Raw genomic sequence first — 13,521 nt, 5'->3', positions numbered from 1 at the left:
GTGTTCTGCCTGTTTAAGTTAGGCTACATTCACACTGCAGACGAAAGCGCATCAAATCTGACTTTTTTGACCATATGCGACCCATATCGGCTCATAGGATGACAGTTCTAACAGCACAAATCCGATATTTACAAATCCGACTTTGGCCACTTTCATATGTGGTACTGAATCCGATACATATCTGATGTTTTAGAAAGCGACTGCTGTTTGAATGATCATGTCACATTAAATCCATCTTTTATGTCACTGGCACAAGACAGACACCAATTATCAGTGCCGGAGAAGACAAACGAGAAAGTATGGCAGTGGAAACTGGAGACGGAGCGAGTCAATAGACAGAAAGTGAGGTTTTGGACTAGTTTAGCATATGGGGAGACAATTCTATTCAAGCTAAACTTGAATAACTAGCACTGTGGCCGCCATTTTTACTTCCGTAAACAGAGCGCGTTGTGTGTGACGTCTTCTTTTGCGCATGCCGGCCACTTTGAGGGCCGTGAACCGTTCACACTAGAGCGTGTTTGCTGTCATATTTTATTTGTGGTGTGAACAACCAGACAAAAAAAATCGGATTTGATCAAAAAATCGGAATTGAGCATTAAGACCTGCAGTGTGAACATAGCTTTAGTTTCTGTTTTTTGCCCTCCTGCAATAAAAGCTGAGTTTTGCGTTCACGTTTGCCTCCTGGAGTCTGCCTTTTGGGTCCTCCATTCCTGTCTGCTGCACACAGTCCATGACAACAGCAGAATCTATTTACAGATTTACTGTAAATAAGAAGACTGAGGTAAGGTAATTATTTTGTAGATTTATACATATAATACAACGGGACAAAAAAGACAATCAAGTTGTTTTAAAATGTGAACATGATTGAATGTAATGTTTTTTGATACAAGAATGTGTGGAAGAAAAATGAACATGGCTAAAAGAAATAAAAAATGGTGTAAAATTCTTTTTAATAACAAGATGAGGAAGACCCTGCAGAAAATGGCTTTTGAGAAAGTCATTAATGGACACAGAAGTAGCTTTTCAAGAAAATAAGGGGAATTCATTTCTGCTGCAATATTGTTTTCTTAGGTAAGACATAATCAGTCAGTTGCTTTGTTTTTTGTTTTGGCTCATATTACCATGAAGTATCAAAGCCTCTACTGCGATCTAGTGGTAAAGCATAATATTGCTATACAAGAGGCCAAAAGCAGCGAAAGCAGATGATATTTTAAGCTGAAGAGTAAATACGCTAATAGAATAACAATTCTTCAACACGTCATGGGGCATTTCAGTGAAAGAACAATGCAAAGCTTCGTTGAGATTTTCCAGTGAATACAATCACAGAGGCGGTGAAAGAATTGAAGTGAGTGAAGCTTTCAAAAATAAAAATACATTTCTCTAAAACCTTTTCTGAAGGAAGAAGAGAACACACACATGGTGCCAGATATAGTTGTACCTTTACAGGTTTTAGTTAAACAGTTGAAAATGTGCATAATATGATGCACTGTAAAAAAACAAAAAAACAAAACAAACTGTGCAACAGTACATAAAACAATGCAAAATTAGTTCCACTGTAACCAATTACAACAGGGAAGTGATGTTAATCTTATTTACTGCATCAGTATTAATAATCTCGTGCTATAGAGAGTTGCAGGAGACGATTTAACTACTTTTTGTGTTGTTTCTACATTTAATGCATTTCTACATATTATATTACTTACATATGGTATTTGGGAAATTTACTTTATTATTGAGTGTTGTGGATGTTTTCCATTTAAATAAAGCCTGCAGACAAGCGGTGAGCGGTAGCTAACATTCTTTAATCACAAACAAAGAACAGAAAAACCAAGCTTGGTGGAGAGCCTGCATGACCGCGGGGCAGACAGTCAGCAGTCTATTCCTGAGCCTAGCATGGCTCCCAGTTAAATACCTACTCCAGGAACAAAAGGCAGTACACAGTTGTTTCACACCTTAAGGTTCACACTCCCTTGCTACCTCCCAGAGTCATCGAAGAGACAAAAGATTCTTCCTGTGGAGTTGTCTGCTTCCCCCCAACTTCCTTACCAGACCCCCACCATCTGTCTAACTGCATGAGTGTGAGACATGCTAAAATCCAGTGGAACCAAGGCATTATACAATAAAATAATGTGATTAATACATAAATAAAAGAAATTCCTATACATTGAGTAAGGTCAATCTCTAGTCAGCCAGCTGCTCTCATCAAATCCTCGGGAACATAGATAAGCACAAACACATCATCAGAACTGGCAAACATTTCTCTAAGCAATATTAAAACTATTACAAAACATTTTCAGCTATAGTGAAGTCATTTTTCATTGTGTTCCCACTCTTACCAGGAAGAACACACAGCTGCTTCCTCTAATTTCTGGTCTTTTAATTCTTTCAACATTTGTCTGCTTCCCTGTCAACAAACATGTATTTTCACATTTAGAGCTTAAACCAAAAACTCATTGTGACAAATAGAGAGCACCACAACCTACATGTAACAGCAGGAGAGAAATCACTTGACCAAAAGATGCCTTTTCCAATGTCACAAGGGAAGATTAATTCCCCTGAGAGTTTTTAACATTGAGATATTGCTTCTGTACTGATATCTCTTGACAGAGTCAGATTTGGGGAATTTCTGAACTTCTGTATTAAGTGTTCAGCAAATTTTTGGTGTAGAGTTGTCAAACGGATTGAAGTGAAGGCGTACAGGAGTGGATTCACTGCACTATTTATAAATGTTAGTGCTCCAACAATGCTCCAGCTGTCTTCACAAAACTTCAGCAGTCCCTCGTTTTTCAAGGAAATAGCTGCCACACCCAACACATTTATAGAAAGATATGGCATCCACAGGACAACAGAGGTAACAATGACCCTGGTAATTAGTCTGGTGGTCTGTGAATTGTTGAAAAACGCTGCCCGATTCACCTTTCTGTAGAGATGGATGTATGTAAACATTATGACAGAAAGTGAAAGAAATACTACAAGAGTCTCTGTCAACACCACAGCCAACCTCTGGCCATCAGAAGAGTGTTTATTTTTGCATTTTGTCCACTGTCGTTGTTCCACCAGCTTTCGAACTACCAACTCAGGAGTGGACAGGATCATTGCAGCCAGCCAGAGTGGAACCAGCAGCTTCCATGCTTCAACCTGATTTAAACTCCTTTGCAGGTGAACGACCTGAAGGTAACGCTGGACACTCAGCAGAGTCACAGTCAGCAGGCTGACATGAATGGTGCAATACACAAAGTATGTAATGAGTTTGCAAGATGTCTCACCTATCATCCAGCTATTGAGGAAAGAGTAAATCCACACTGGAATGGTAAGCATGCAGAGCAGGTCTGACACAGCCAGACTAAGCATCAAACTCTGGCTCAGACTGGACATGTTCTCCCAGTTTGGCTTGAGAATGATGACAGCGATGTTTCCAGGGAATCCCATCAGGAAGCAGATGGACATCACCACTGTAGGAGCCATGCCTGTGGACCAGGAGGTGATGGGTGAATATCCAGGAGTGGAGGAAAAGTTAAGGGTATTCACTGTGGAGTTGAATTCCGCCATGCTTCAAGCTTGCTGACAATGTTGTGCACTAAGCAAGTTATTATAATAGATGTACCATCAGGTGAACAAGTTGTTCTCATTTGATGCTGTTAAAGGGGAACTAATAAGAAAGAAACTGTTGTGTTGACGTAAACACCTGCTGTCATTGTTTTCAGGATTTTACATGCCTTCTGTATGCATTCTGTCAACACCCAAACTTGATTCATAGTCCGTATCTCTTAAGCTTGAGCATACGCTTTCATATTTAGGAGTTCATGCTATACAATTGGAGATTTTGCCATTTTTTTCCAACACTGACACATTTAAAAAAGGGAGAAATGATAATATCATATAATAAATCAAAATAAAGGCTGACAACACGAGACAAACAATAAAATCCCCGTCTGATAGTGATGGGCCACAGTGTTTCGAGGCTTTGAAGTATGTGTCAAGAAATCCAGGAAGTCCCTTATCAAGCATGTATTGAGGCTCGCTTGCAAATGAGAAGTGTAGGGACTAACGCGTTATTAAGTAACGTGTTACAGTAACTACGTTATTATTGTGGTAACGAGCACGGTAACTAGTTATTATGCCAAAATGAGGAACGCGTTAATCGTTACTGGGATTTAGATAGGGTCGTTATTCGTTACTTCTTGTGGTGGCTATCGCGGAGCTTCCACAGATTCAGTAACATTAGCTAGTGATGGAGGCCAGCGGGTGGATGAGGGAAAGAGGAGGCAGGAGGAGGAGAGACCCAAGGCGGCCGCCGGTCCGAGTGTCAGGTGAACTGAACTTCAGGTAAGAAGTTATGACCTGATGTCTATCTGGGTCAGATATAAACCAAGTTTAGGTGGAGTTTATTTTCGTTATGCTGACTTTTTCGTGCAGGGTACTAGCTAGCATGACGGAGTTTCTATACAGCTGGGTGGGTGCCATGATGTTACTGATGTTGAACTTTATTATGTTCATAAGGTTAATTATTAGAGTTGCCGTAAAAAACGGAATCATCCCATATTCAGAGAAAATATTACGCGTTTCATATTGAGGTGAAAAGGAATGCAGTTTGTCCCGGACTTTAGCTAGAATGAAAAAGACACAAAGCTGGAGTTATTCTGTGTCTTTACGCTGTCAGCTGCCTGTTCTCCTCTAATTCTCTCCCCCTCCCTCTCCTGTTGCTACTTCAATCATGAAACTGATCAATGATCAGCTGATCGGCTCTCTTGTTTGTTTATCGCCCACTTTGCGCCAGAAAGAGGAAACCAGCAGATGTCGCGTTAAACAACAGCAGCATGTTTAAGCTTGATCAGCTGTTGTTAGAATTTATTTAATATTCATTTCTAGTATCAGCTGATGTTTGCTGGAGCCACAGCTGTAAAAGCTGCTGGTCATTATGTCGGTTTGGATATGTGGTGAGAGGGAAACATGAAGATGAAACCAGGAGATGTCTTTACTGAATCATCAGAGCTGAACAGGTGATGGAGAACCAGGTTTACCTTTTGGGTGACATGAATGAGTTGAAGGGAAGTTATGAACTGTTTCTGAGAGACAAATAACACCAGGATCCTTTTCTATGCTGACAAGACAGCTGGTAACTGTGCAGGTGCAGGTCTAGCAATGTTTTGCCAGGGGCGCCAGGTAGGGCATTAACAGGGAAACGGGGGCACAAAGAAATACTTTTCTCTCTTATTCTCATTTAAAATATCTAGCTTTTAAAAAATAATTATCTGAATCTTACAACAAACGATTGCATATATACCATCAAAACAGTGTACACAAAGAGGTGAAGAGCTGCTCCACCCATGAGGTGATCTCTACCAATAAAGTATTACAAATAATATGCCTGTAAATAATGAAATGTGTTACTACTATAATATACACAAGTCTGTTTTCTTTTTTTCATTCCATTGGGAAGTGTTAATTGTGTGTCAATGGCAACAACACTGCATCTATGGGTATCATCTAGGCAAGATTACTGTGGGATAGTTTTGCACTCCTGCCTCTCAGCACAATGTGAAACGGTTTCTCCAAAGCCAGAGTGGTTATTAGCAAAAAGAGAAACTGAGTCTAAGCACAGTGGAAAAAATAAAAATAAAAATTATAAAAATTATAAAAGTCAACATCCGCACAGTATTCATTAGCACAATCACTGTCTCATCATTTGAAAAGACTGTGATTTTAACATCAACATTTCATGTCATGGATTTGGATTGGATTTATTCAAAAATATACTGAAATCATACTGACAAGGTTTTTGACATTGATAGACTTCTACTACTGTCAACCGCACATCAATCAAAATGTTTTCTTTGATAAATGAATGAGCCACATACAATCAAATTAGAGTTGTTGTTGTTGTTTGTTTGTTTTTTTAAATTCTAGGCAGTGATTACGTCTATGTTGACACTGTTGCATGACAGCCAAAACGACGTCACAAATAATTGAAATGACAATAATGGTTTTGACCAGCAGGGGGGTATGTTTACACATGAAGCCTTAAGAAACTAACCTTTTTTTAAAATCATTTAAATGGAAAGCTACAAGTCTCCATGAGGCTTCATCTGTCACTATCTGACAACATGTTTAAATATACATTTATTATAACAGTGCTATTTTACATGGAACCGTTAGTATCAGCAAACAGGGGTGAGTCTAAAAGGGGGCATGGGGTGTACTAGACCCTTTTTTTTTAATGGCTTTCGTAACCAAACAAAGCAATTATCTTTATTATCTCACATCAGTATAATTTTATATGAATTAAGCATATTTCACAAGATTTTCAGTAATTATTAAATTGTTGTGTGTGGACATCGGGAACATTCTAAAATTGTTGTAAAAACACCAATAACTAATTTTAGGGGAGGAAAAAGGATCACAATGTACACCAGGCACAACTGTACATGTTGCATCTGCAAGACAAATATAAGAAACTTAAGTTCAGTATCAGTAGCTTGCTAATATAACACACTACCTTTACTGTAGTTAACAGAGGTGTCAACTAACTATTTTTTAAGTACTGAACCAACCCTTTGCTTTCATAATATTCAGAGGAGAGTGGGCTTGCTAGCAAAGTTAATGACTGAGGTAATGTTAGTGGTTTCAGTTTTTTAGCTGCTTGTACCCAACAGTTAGGATTCAGTACACATGCCTCTTTAAATTTAGACAGATGTATCTATTCTAATGTGTCCTTCACTCATACAGACTTGTTATTGTTTCTTTCAGTAGATTCATTATGACTTGTTGGTGTCAAGTCAAACCTGCCTTACTTACCAAAAAGGTAAATTTTCAACCATAAGCATTTTAAGGATGTTCAGAAATTACACATCTCAGTGCTGTGGTGTTTTAGTGAAAACCCTAAAACTGCTCCTTGGTATCCTACTTATAAATAACCATATTTTATTATGACTATTATAACGACTATGGTTTTTACTAGCAGTAACTGTACATAGTTAAACAACGTACAGCAGTGATGGTGTACATGGTTTTTGGTATTAGTAACAGATGGATAAACATATCTGTATTTATAAATGAAATACCAAGGAGGAGTAATGATATATAAATGATAAATTAAGCACTCACTACAACCATACTAATACTTACTAATGCTTAATAGTGTTACATTATTATAAAGTGTTTTATTAAAATACACACAAACCCCCATTAGACAGTTAGTATAATAAAAAAAAACATAGGATTGCTGTATTTTTAAACCCATTTACTAGTTCAATAAAAGTATTTTGATTTTTATTTAATGGGTGTTACATTATTATGACATTAATTATGGATTAAAAGTAAAAGTATAACATTGCATATAAGATACATAATAAAATCCAACAGCACTGTTATGTTAGGTCTGATTAATTGTATTAGAATAGTGATTGGCGATATTATAGGTAATTTTGTTGTTTACACACAATTATTTTACTGTATATTTCTGTTGTTGTTGTTTTACAGTGCAGGACAGAGAAGATCCAGCATCACAGGGGGAAAATCATTTGATAAAAAAATCTAAATAATTAAAGAGCTTTCAACGTTGTCATCTTACGTCTGAAACGGTATTTGCTGACTTAGATTGTGGGGTAATTCTGAGCTTCTGCATTAAATGTTCAGCATTTTTTTGGCACAGAGTGGACAAACCATTAGAAGTAAAGGCATACAGGAGTGGATTCACTGCACCGTTTGCAAACGTTAGTGCTGTAACGGTGCCCCATGCTGCTTCGCAAAACTTCAGCAAGTCCTTATTGTTTAGGGAAATAGCTGCCACACCCAGGACATTTATGGCAAGACATGGCACCCACACGACAAAAAAGGTTACAATGATACTGGTAATGAGTCTGGTGGTCTGTGGATTGTTGAAAAAGGCTGCCTGATTCACCTCTCTGTAGAGGCAGATGTATGAAAAAACATTGACAGAAACTGAAACAAAACCCACAAGTATCTCTGCCAACAACACGGCCATTGACTGGTTCACCGAATAGTATTGATGTTTGCAATATGTCCAATCTGACTGTTCTACCAGCTGTCGAACCACTAAAGCAGGAATGGACAGGATCATTGCAACCAGCCAGAGTGGAACCAGCAGCTTCCATGCTTGTATGTGGTTTAAATTCCTTTGCAGGTATACCACCTGAAAGTAACGCTGGACACTCATCACAGTCACAGTCAGCAGGCTGGCATATATGCTGCAGTACCCAAAATATGTTATGATCTTGCAGCCCACCAGGCCCAGGGTCCAGCTGTTGAGGAAAGAGTAAATCCAAAATGGAACGGTAAACATGCAAAGTAGGCCCGACACAGCCAGGTTCAGCATCAAACTCTGGGTCAGACTGGACATGTTCTCCCAGTTTGGCTTGAGAATGATGACAGCGATGTTTCCAGGGAATCCCAGCAGGAAGCAGATGGACAGCACTACTGCAGCAGCTATACCACTGTAGTCCCATGAAAAATGGGGTGAATATCCAGGAGAGGAGGAGATGTTAGAAGTAACCACAGCGTTGGTGAGCTGTGCCATGCTGCAAGCTTCCAGGTAATGATGTGCTCTGAGCAAGTGATGATAATAAATGTCCAGTCACATGAACTGTCAAAGAGGAACTAACAACAAGGAAACAGTCATGTCAATGTAAACATTTACACCCATGGTGTCAGGATTTTGCATGGCTCTTTTTATACATTTTTGAATTTATTACAGGTTATAACCATGTACCAAAGTTTGCTGCTGTTTCCACAAAAATGTGCTGAATAAAACTCAACCCAAATCCTGCAAATACTGTAAATGCTTTATGTCTGTAATACACATCATTTGTCCGTAAAACTTGAGAATTTTTATTTTTGCATTTATTTATTTTTGCATTTTGCATTTTTCTACCCATACACATTTGCATGTGTTTGTATAACTGGCATATTAGTTTTATTTACAAATTGAAAGGAAAAAAAGAACATAAATTTTTTCCAACCCATACATTATTGCTTTTTAGCCTATAACAACTATAATCAGGGTATATCAGCCTAAAGGAACAAGTGAAGTGATGAGGAATAATCTGTCTGAAATCCATATGTGGCTGTCATCAATGCATTACAGTAAATATCAGTCTCTCTAGTATTTCTATTCAACATGCACCAAAAAATGGGAGGATCATCTAAAGGAAAATGTTGTCTGTGAAGGTTCCCAGTCATCCAGGTCATCGTAGTCTAATGAGCTTAGAAAGAAAAGCATGTGGACTTCTTTAAGTTGCTTGAAGATGTTTCACCTCTCATCCGAGAAGTTTCTTCGGGGCTAGAGTCAAATGGTGGAGAGTCCCAGATTTAAGCTCTGAGTTAAATTGTATTGATATAGCACTGAAACACAACACCATTTTTTTTTACCTTACAGCACATATACTGTAAGATAAAGACCCTACAGTAATATAGAAAAAAAACAACCCTACAATCAAATGATACCCTATGAGCGATCATTAGGTGACAGTGAGAAACAAAAACGGCCTTTCAACAAGAAGAAGCCTCTGGCAGAACGAGGCCATGGTTGGGGTTGGTTGGGGTAAATGAAAAGAAATTAGACTTTCACTTAAAAAAATCTTTAGAATCTGTTATTACGGTCATTGATAGGGTAGGTGGTGGCAGGTGTTTGGTTATGGTTAGGCAGTAAAGTTAATTAATTTGGTTATGAAAACATTGTAGTTGGAGTTACATTTGCTTACTGTATGTGCTCTCAGTTGTTTTCTGTTTGTTATTCACTAGACTTGACAAAACATGTCCTCAGGCTTAAAACTTGTATGAAATTTAGAATAATAATAATAATAGAATAATCCTTTAATTGTCCCACAAGGGGAAATTTGGGTGTAACAGCAGCAAGAAAGACACATATACAAACAAACAGTACACAAGACACAGAACAGAAACAGAAACAATTTTACATGTTTACATCAAGGACAATTGTTACCAAAAACAGAATACTGTACCTTTATTAAATTAAATAAAATTAAATGAAGTTATGAGGCAAATCCTGGTTATAGTGTAAATTGGTTGATAAAATAGTGCCAAGTTACAGCGCTGATGTAAACATCTATGTTTGTTGGGAGCAGTTCTGATTGTACAGTCTGACAGCTGCAGGGAGGAAGGACCTGCAGAAACGCTCCTTCATGCATTGAGGATGCAGCAGTCTGTCACTGAAGGAGCTCTGCAGTTCAGTAACATTTACATGCATGGGGTGGGAGACTCTGTCCATCAGAGATGTTATTTTAGCCAGAGTCCTTCTGTCTCCCCCCACCTGCACTGGGTCGAGGGTGCATCCCAGAACAGAGCTGGCCTTCCTAATGAGTTTATCCAATCTCTTCCTCTCAGCTGCCGATAAACTACTGCTCCAACATACAACACTGTAAAAAATGACAGATGCCACCACAGAGTCATAGAAGGTCTTTAAAAGCGCTCCCTGGACTCCAAATGACCTCAGCCGCCTCAGCAGGTAGAGTCTGCTCTGACCCTTCCTGTAAAGAGTATCAGTGTCGTGGCTCCAGTCTAGCTTATTATTCAGGTGAACACCCAGGTACCTATACGAGTCCACTATCTCAATGTCCACTCCCTGGATGTTCACCGGTGTCAGTGTGGTGGGTCTGCATCTCCGGAAATCCACCACCAACTCCTTGGTTTTCCTGGCATTGATCAGCAGGTGGTTCTGCTGGCACCAGTCCACAAAGTCCAGTCCACTGTCTGTACTCTGAGTCATCCTCACCTGTGATGAGGCCGACTATGGCAGAGTCGTCAGAGAACTTCTGTAGGTGGCAGGGTGGGGAGTTGATGGAGAAGTCTGCAGTGTAGAGGGTGAAGAGGAACGGTGCCAGCACAGTTCTCTGTGGGGCCCCCGTACTGCAGACCAGCGTATCAGAGACACAGCCCTGTGACCTCAATGCCCAATAAAGTATGATCATTAAAATCTAAGGAGCTTAGAACTGAAGCAGCTTCTCAGATGAGAGGTGAAACGTCTTCAAGCAACTTAAGAGGTCTAGACGCTTTTCTTTCCAAGCTCCTTAGATTATCATGACCTGGATGACTGACAACCTACACAGACATAGGATCAGGAAAGTGATTACAATCAATAATATTCTGTTTATCTGCTTAAAACTTTCACAGGTGAGGAAAAAAATCTAATTGATATTATACTCTAACTTAAGGTAAGATTGTATCCAATTCATTAGAAAGTTTGAGTCTTTTGAGATGTCTCCTTTTCAACAAACATCTACAATATTTTCACAGTTGAGGACCAGTTGTCACAAAGCTGATTTGAAGGGAGATGCAACCCAGTATCACAGCAAACTAGAAATACTGGTCTACCCTGTTTATTTCATACTTTGCCTCTCCAAAGCATGAAATATAAATATATGTAGAAGTTTTGGTAATTTGCTGTAAGCTCCAGTAACAGCAGTGGGAGGTATTTTGTTTCAAGGCAAAATGAAAATAATTTGAATAAAAATACTTTTGTGTTTTATTTATTGATTTATTTCTTTATTGATTTACTTTTTTTTTTTGATAGTTTTGTATTTCTTGCATTTCATTGCTAAAAAATGTCACACTAGTTTTATTTACATGAATACATCCTTAGAATATTTGCAAAGAATATTTTACATACAGATAATGAACATTTATTTTCATTTTTTTGGGCAGTCTGTGCCCAGACTTATGGGCCAGCTTTTGAGGACAGAGTAAATCAGCACTGGAATGATACCCAATTCCACGTGAACGACCAACACAAAGTGGTGTACGTCCTGGGCCATCTGACCTCAGGAAATCACATGATATGGTGGGGCCAGGTTTCACAATGAGCTCACCCGAAACCCTGGCGGATTTTCACACCTTGGCTCAGGCGATTAGAGGATCATCAGGGGGTCCTTTTGTCCCTCTGTGGGGGGTTACTCCCACTAGTTTTAAATCTGGGACTCTCCACCATTTGACCTTAGAACTGAAGAAGCTTCTCAGATGAGAGGTGAAACGTCTTCAAGCAAATTAAAGAAGTCCAGACGCTTTTCTTTGCAAGCTCCTTTGACCATAGAGGTAGGTGTTTCAATAATATAATATATATGATATGATGTTGTTAAATTTCTCCCTTTAAATAAATGCATGTTGTGCTAAACAACTGTTAAATTGTTTCTGACAAATGTGGCTGTTCAACTGACTAATCATTAAAATCAAAGCCTGTAACATACCTTTATTAATTTTTATATTATTTTGAATGTTTCAGTATTGTGTTTCAACATATTTAAAATTTAACTTCAGTACCTCATATTGTAATGAATATTATAAAAACACCTCCTATATGTTTCAGCATCTTTGCAGAGGTTTCTTCCTGTTAAAAGGGAGTGTCACCAAGCACTTGCTAATACTTGTTGTCTGTTGATGTTTTCTCTGTATAATTGCAGGGTTTTACAATACAAAGCGCCTTGAGGTGAGTGTTATTGTGATTTAGCATTATGTAAATAAAACTGAACTGAACTGATGACATGATTTATAGACTTGTAGTGTCAGTGCAGCACCTTCTCTGCGCTTCTTCTTGTCTATTTCTAACTCTTTCTGTTGTTAAGAATGGAGAAAGATGGTCGATTCTGGTGAAGGAGGAGCTCCAAAGCAAACATTTATTCATTTTTTTTCATTAATTGTTGTTTCCACCTCTGTTTAGTTTCAATGCAGTTTTATTTATATGTCACCAAATCACAGGAGCAGTTGTCTCAAATCACTTTATACTGTAAAAAAAAATTACATTAACTCAGAATCTACACAAGCCTCTAAAATCGAGAAAGAAGAAAATTAAAGATGTGGAGAAGCTGCTTTGGTTGTCATGAACTCACTGAATGGTAAGTTTGAGCTGTTGTCACTGTCATAGATATGTAGTAGTGATGTACGACGTGACTGATTTCCATTCCGATCTAATGGCAAGTCAAATTCAGGCTGTATCGATGGTACTGATCTGATGCCAGTACAACAACTTGTGTTTGGAAAATCAAAAGTAGCGTATTTCAAACTGTAACTTTTCTAATGAATACAAGACATGGGACTTCTTGTTCTTAATGTTTAATTATGAATAATTATCATAGAAGAAATTTTAAAAAAAAGATTTGAAAATATTCAATTACCAAAATGTGACTGAATGAAAATAATAATACAGCTGAGAAACATCTTTTTAGATTTTATAGATCCATATTATTTTAAAGCTATCTTATCTAGAAAATATTTTGCGTTGTATTTTGGGATTTTTCAAGCCTACAGCAGTTGTTTTACTGAGAGTGCCCTGTATATTTTAAAGATACCTAGTCTACACAATCCACTTTTAACCCTTGTGTGGTGTTCGTATTTTTGTTACTCAGCCAGTGTTCATGGGTCTGGTGGACCCGCTAGAGTTTTGGCTTTCTAAATTAACACTATCAAACAATTTTATGTTAAATTACTCAACAGATGTTTACTTCATCCCAATTACAAGACATATGAACAGCAAACATGGTTAATTTTTTCCCT

At 38.2% G+C, this 13,521-nt stretch overlaps 1 protein-coding gene across 1 annotated transcript; it reads right to left on the bottom strand.

The window, feature by feature from the left end:
* Positions 1 to 3,072: 3,072 nt before the first annotated feature.
* On the bottom strand, positions 3,073 to 3,576 carry LOC102204041 (C-C chemokine receptor type 2-like; the record flags this gene model as incomplete). The annotated part of the gene is made up of 1 exon (XM_013913959.1): positions 3,073 to 3,576. A coding segment is annotated over exon 1 (477 nt), but the record flags the coding sequence as incomplete, so codon positions are not given.
* Positions 3,577 to 13,521: the final 9,945 nt, after the last annotated feature.

The sequence above is a fragment of the Pundamilia nyererei genome, unplaced genomic scaffold, assembly GCF_000239375.1.
Source record: "Pundamilia nyererei isolate P.nyererei 1_Seehausen unplaced genomic scaffold, PunNye1.0 scaffold00161, whole genome shotgun sequence".
Taxonomy (NCBI): domain Eukaryota; kingdom Metazoa; phylum Chordata; class Actinopteri; order Cichliformes; family Cichlidae; genus Pundamilia; species Pundamilia nyererei.
Note: the sequence above shows the minus strand (reverse complement) of the source record. Positions and strands in the feature narration are given on the sequence as shown.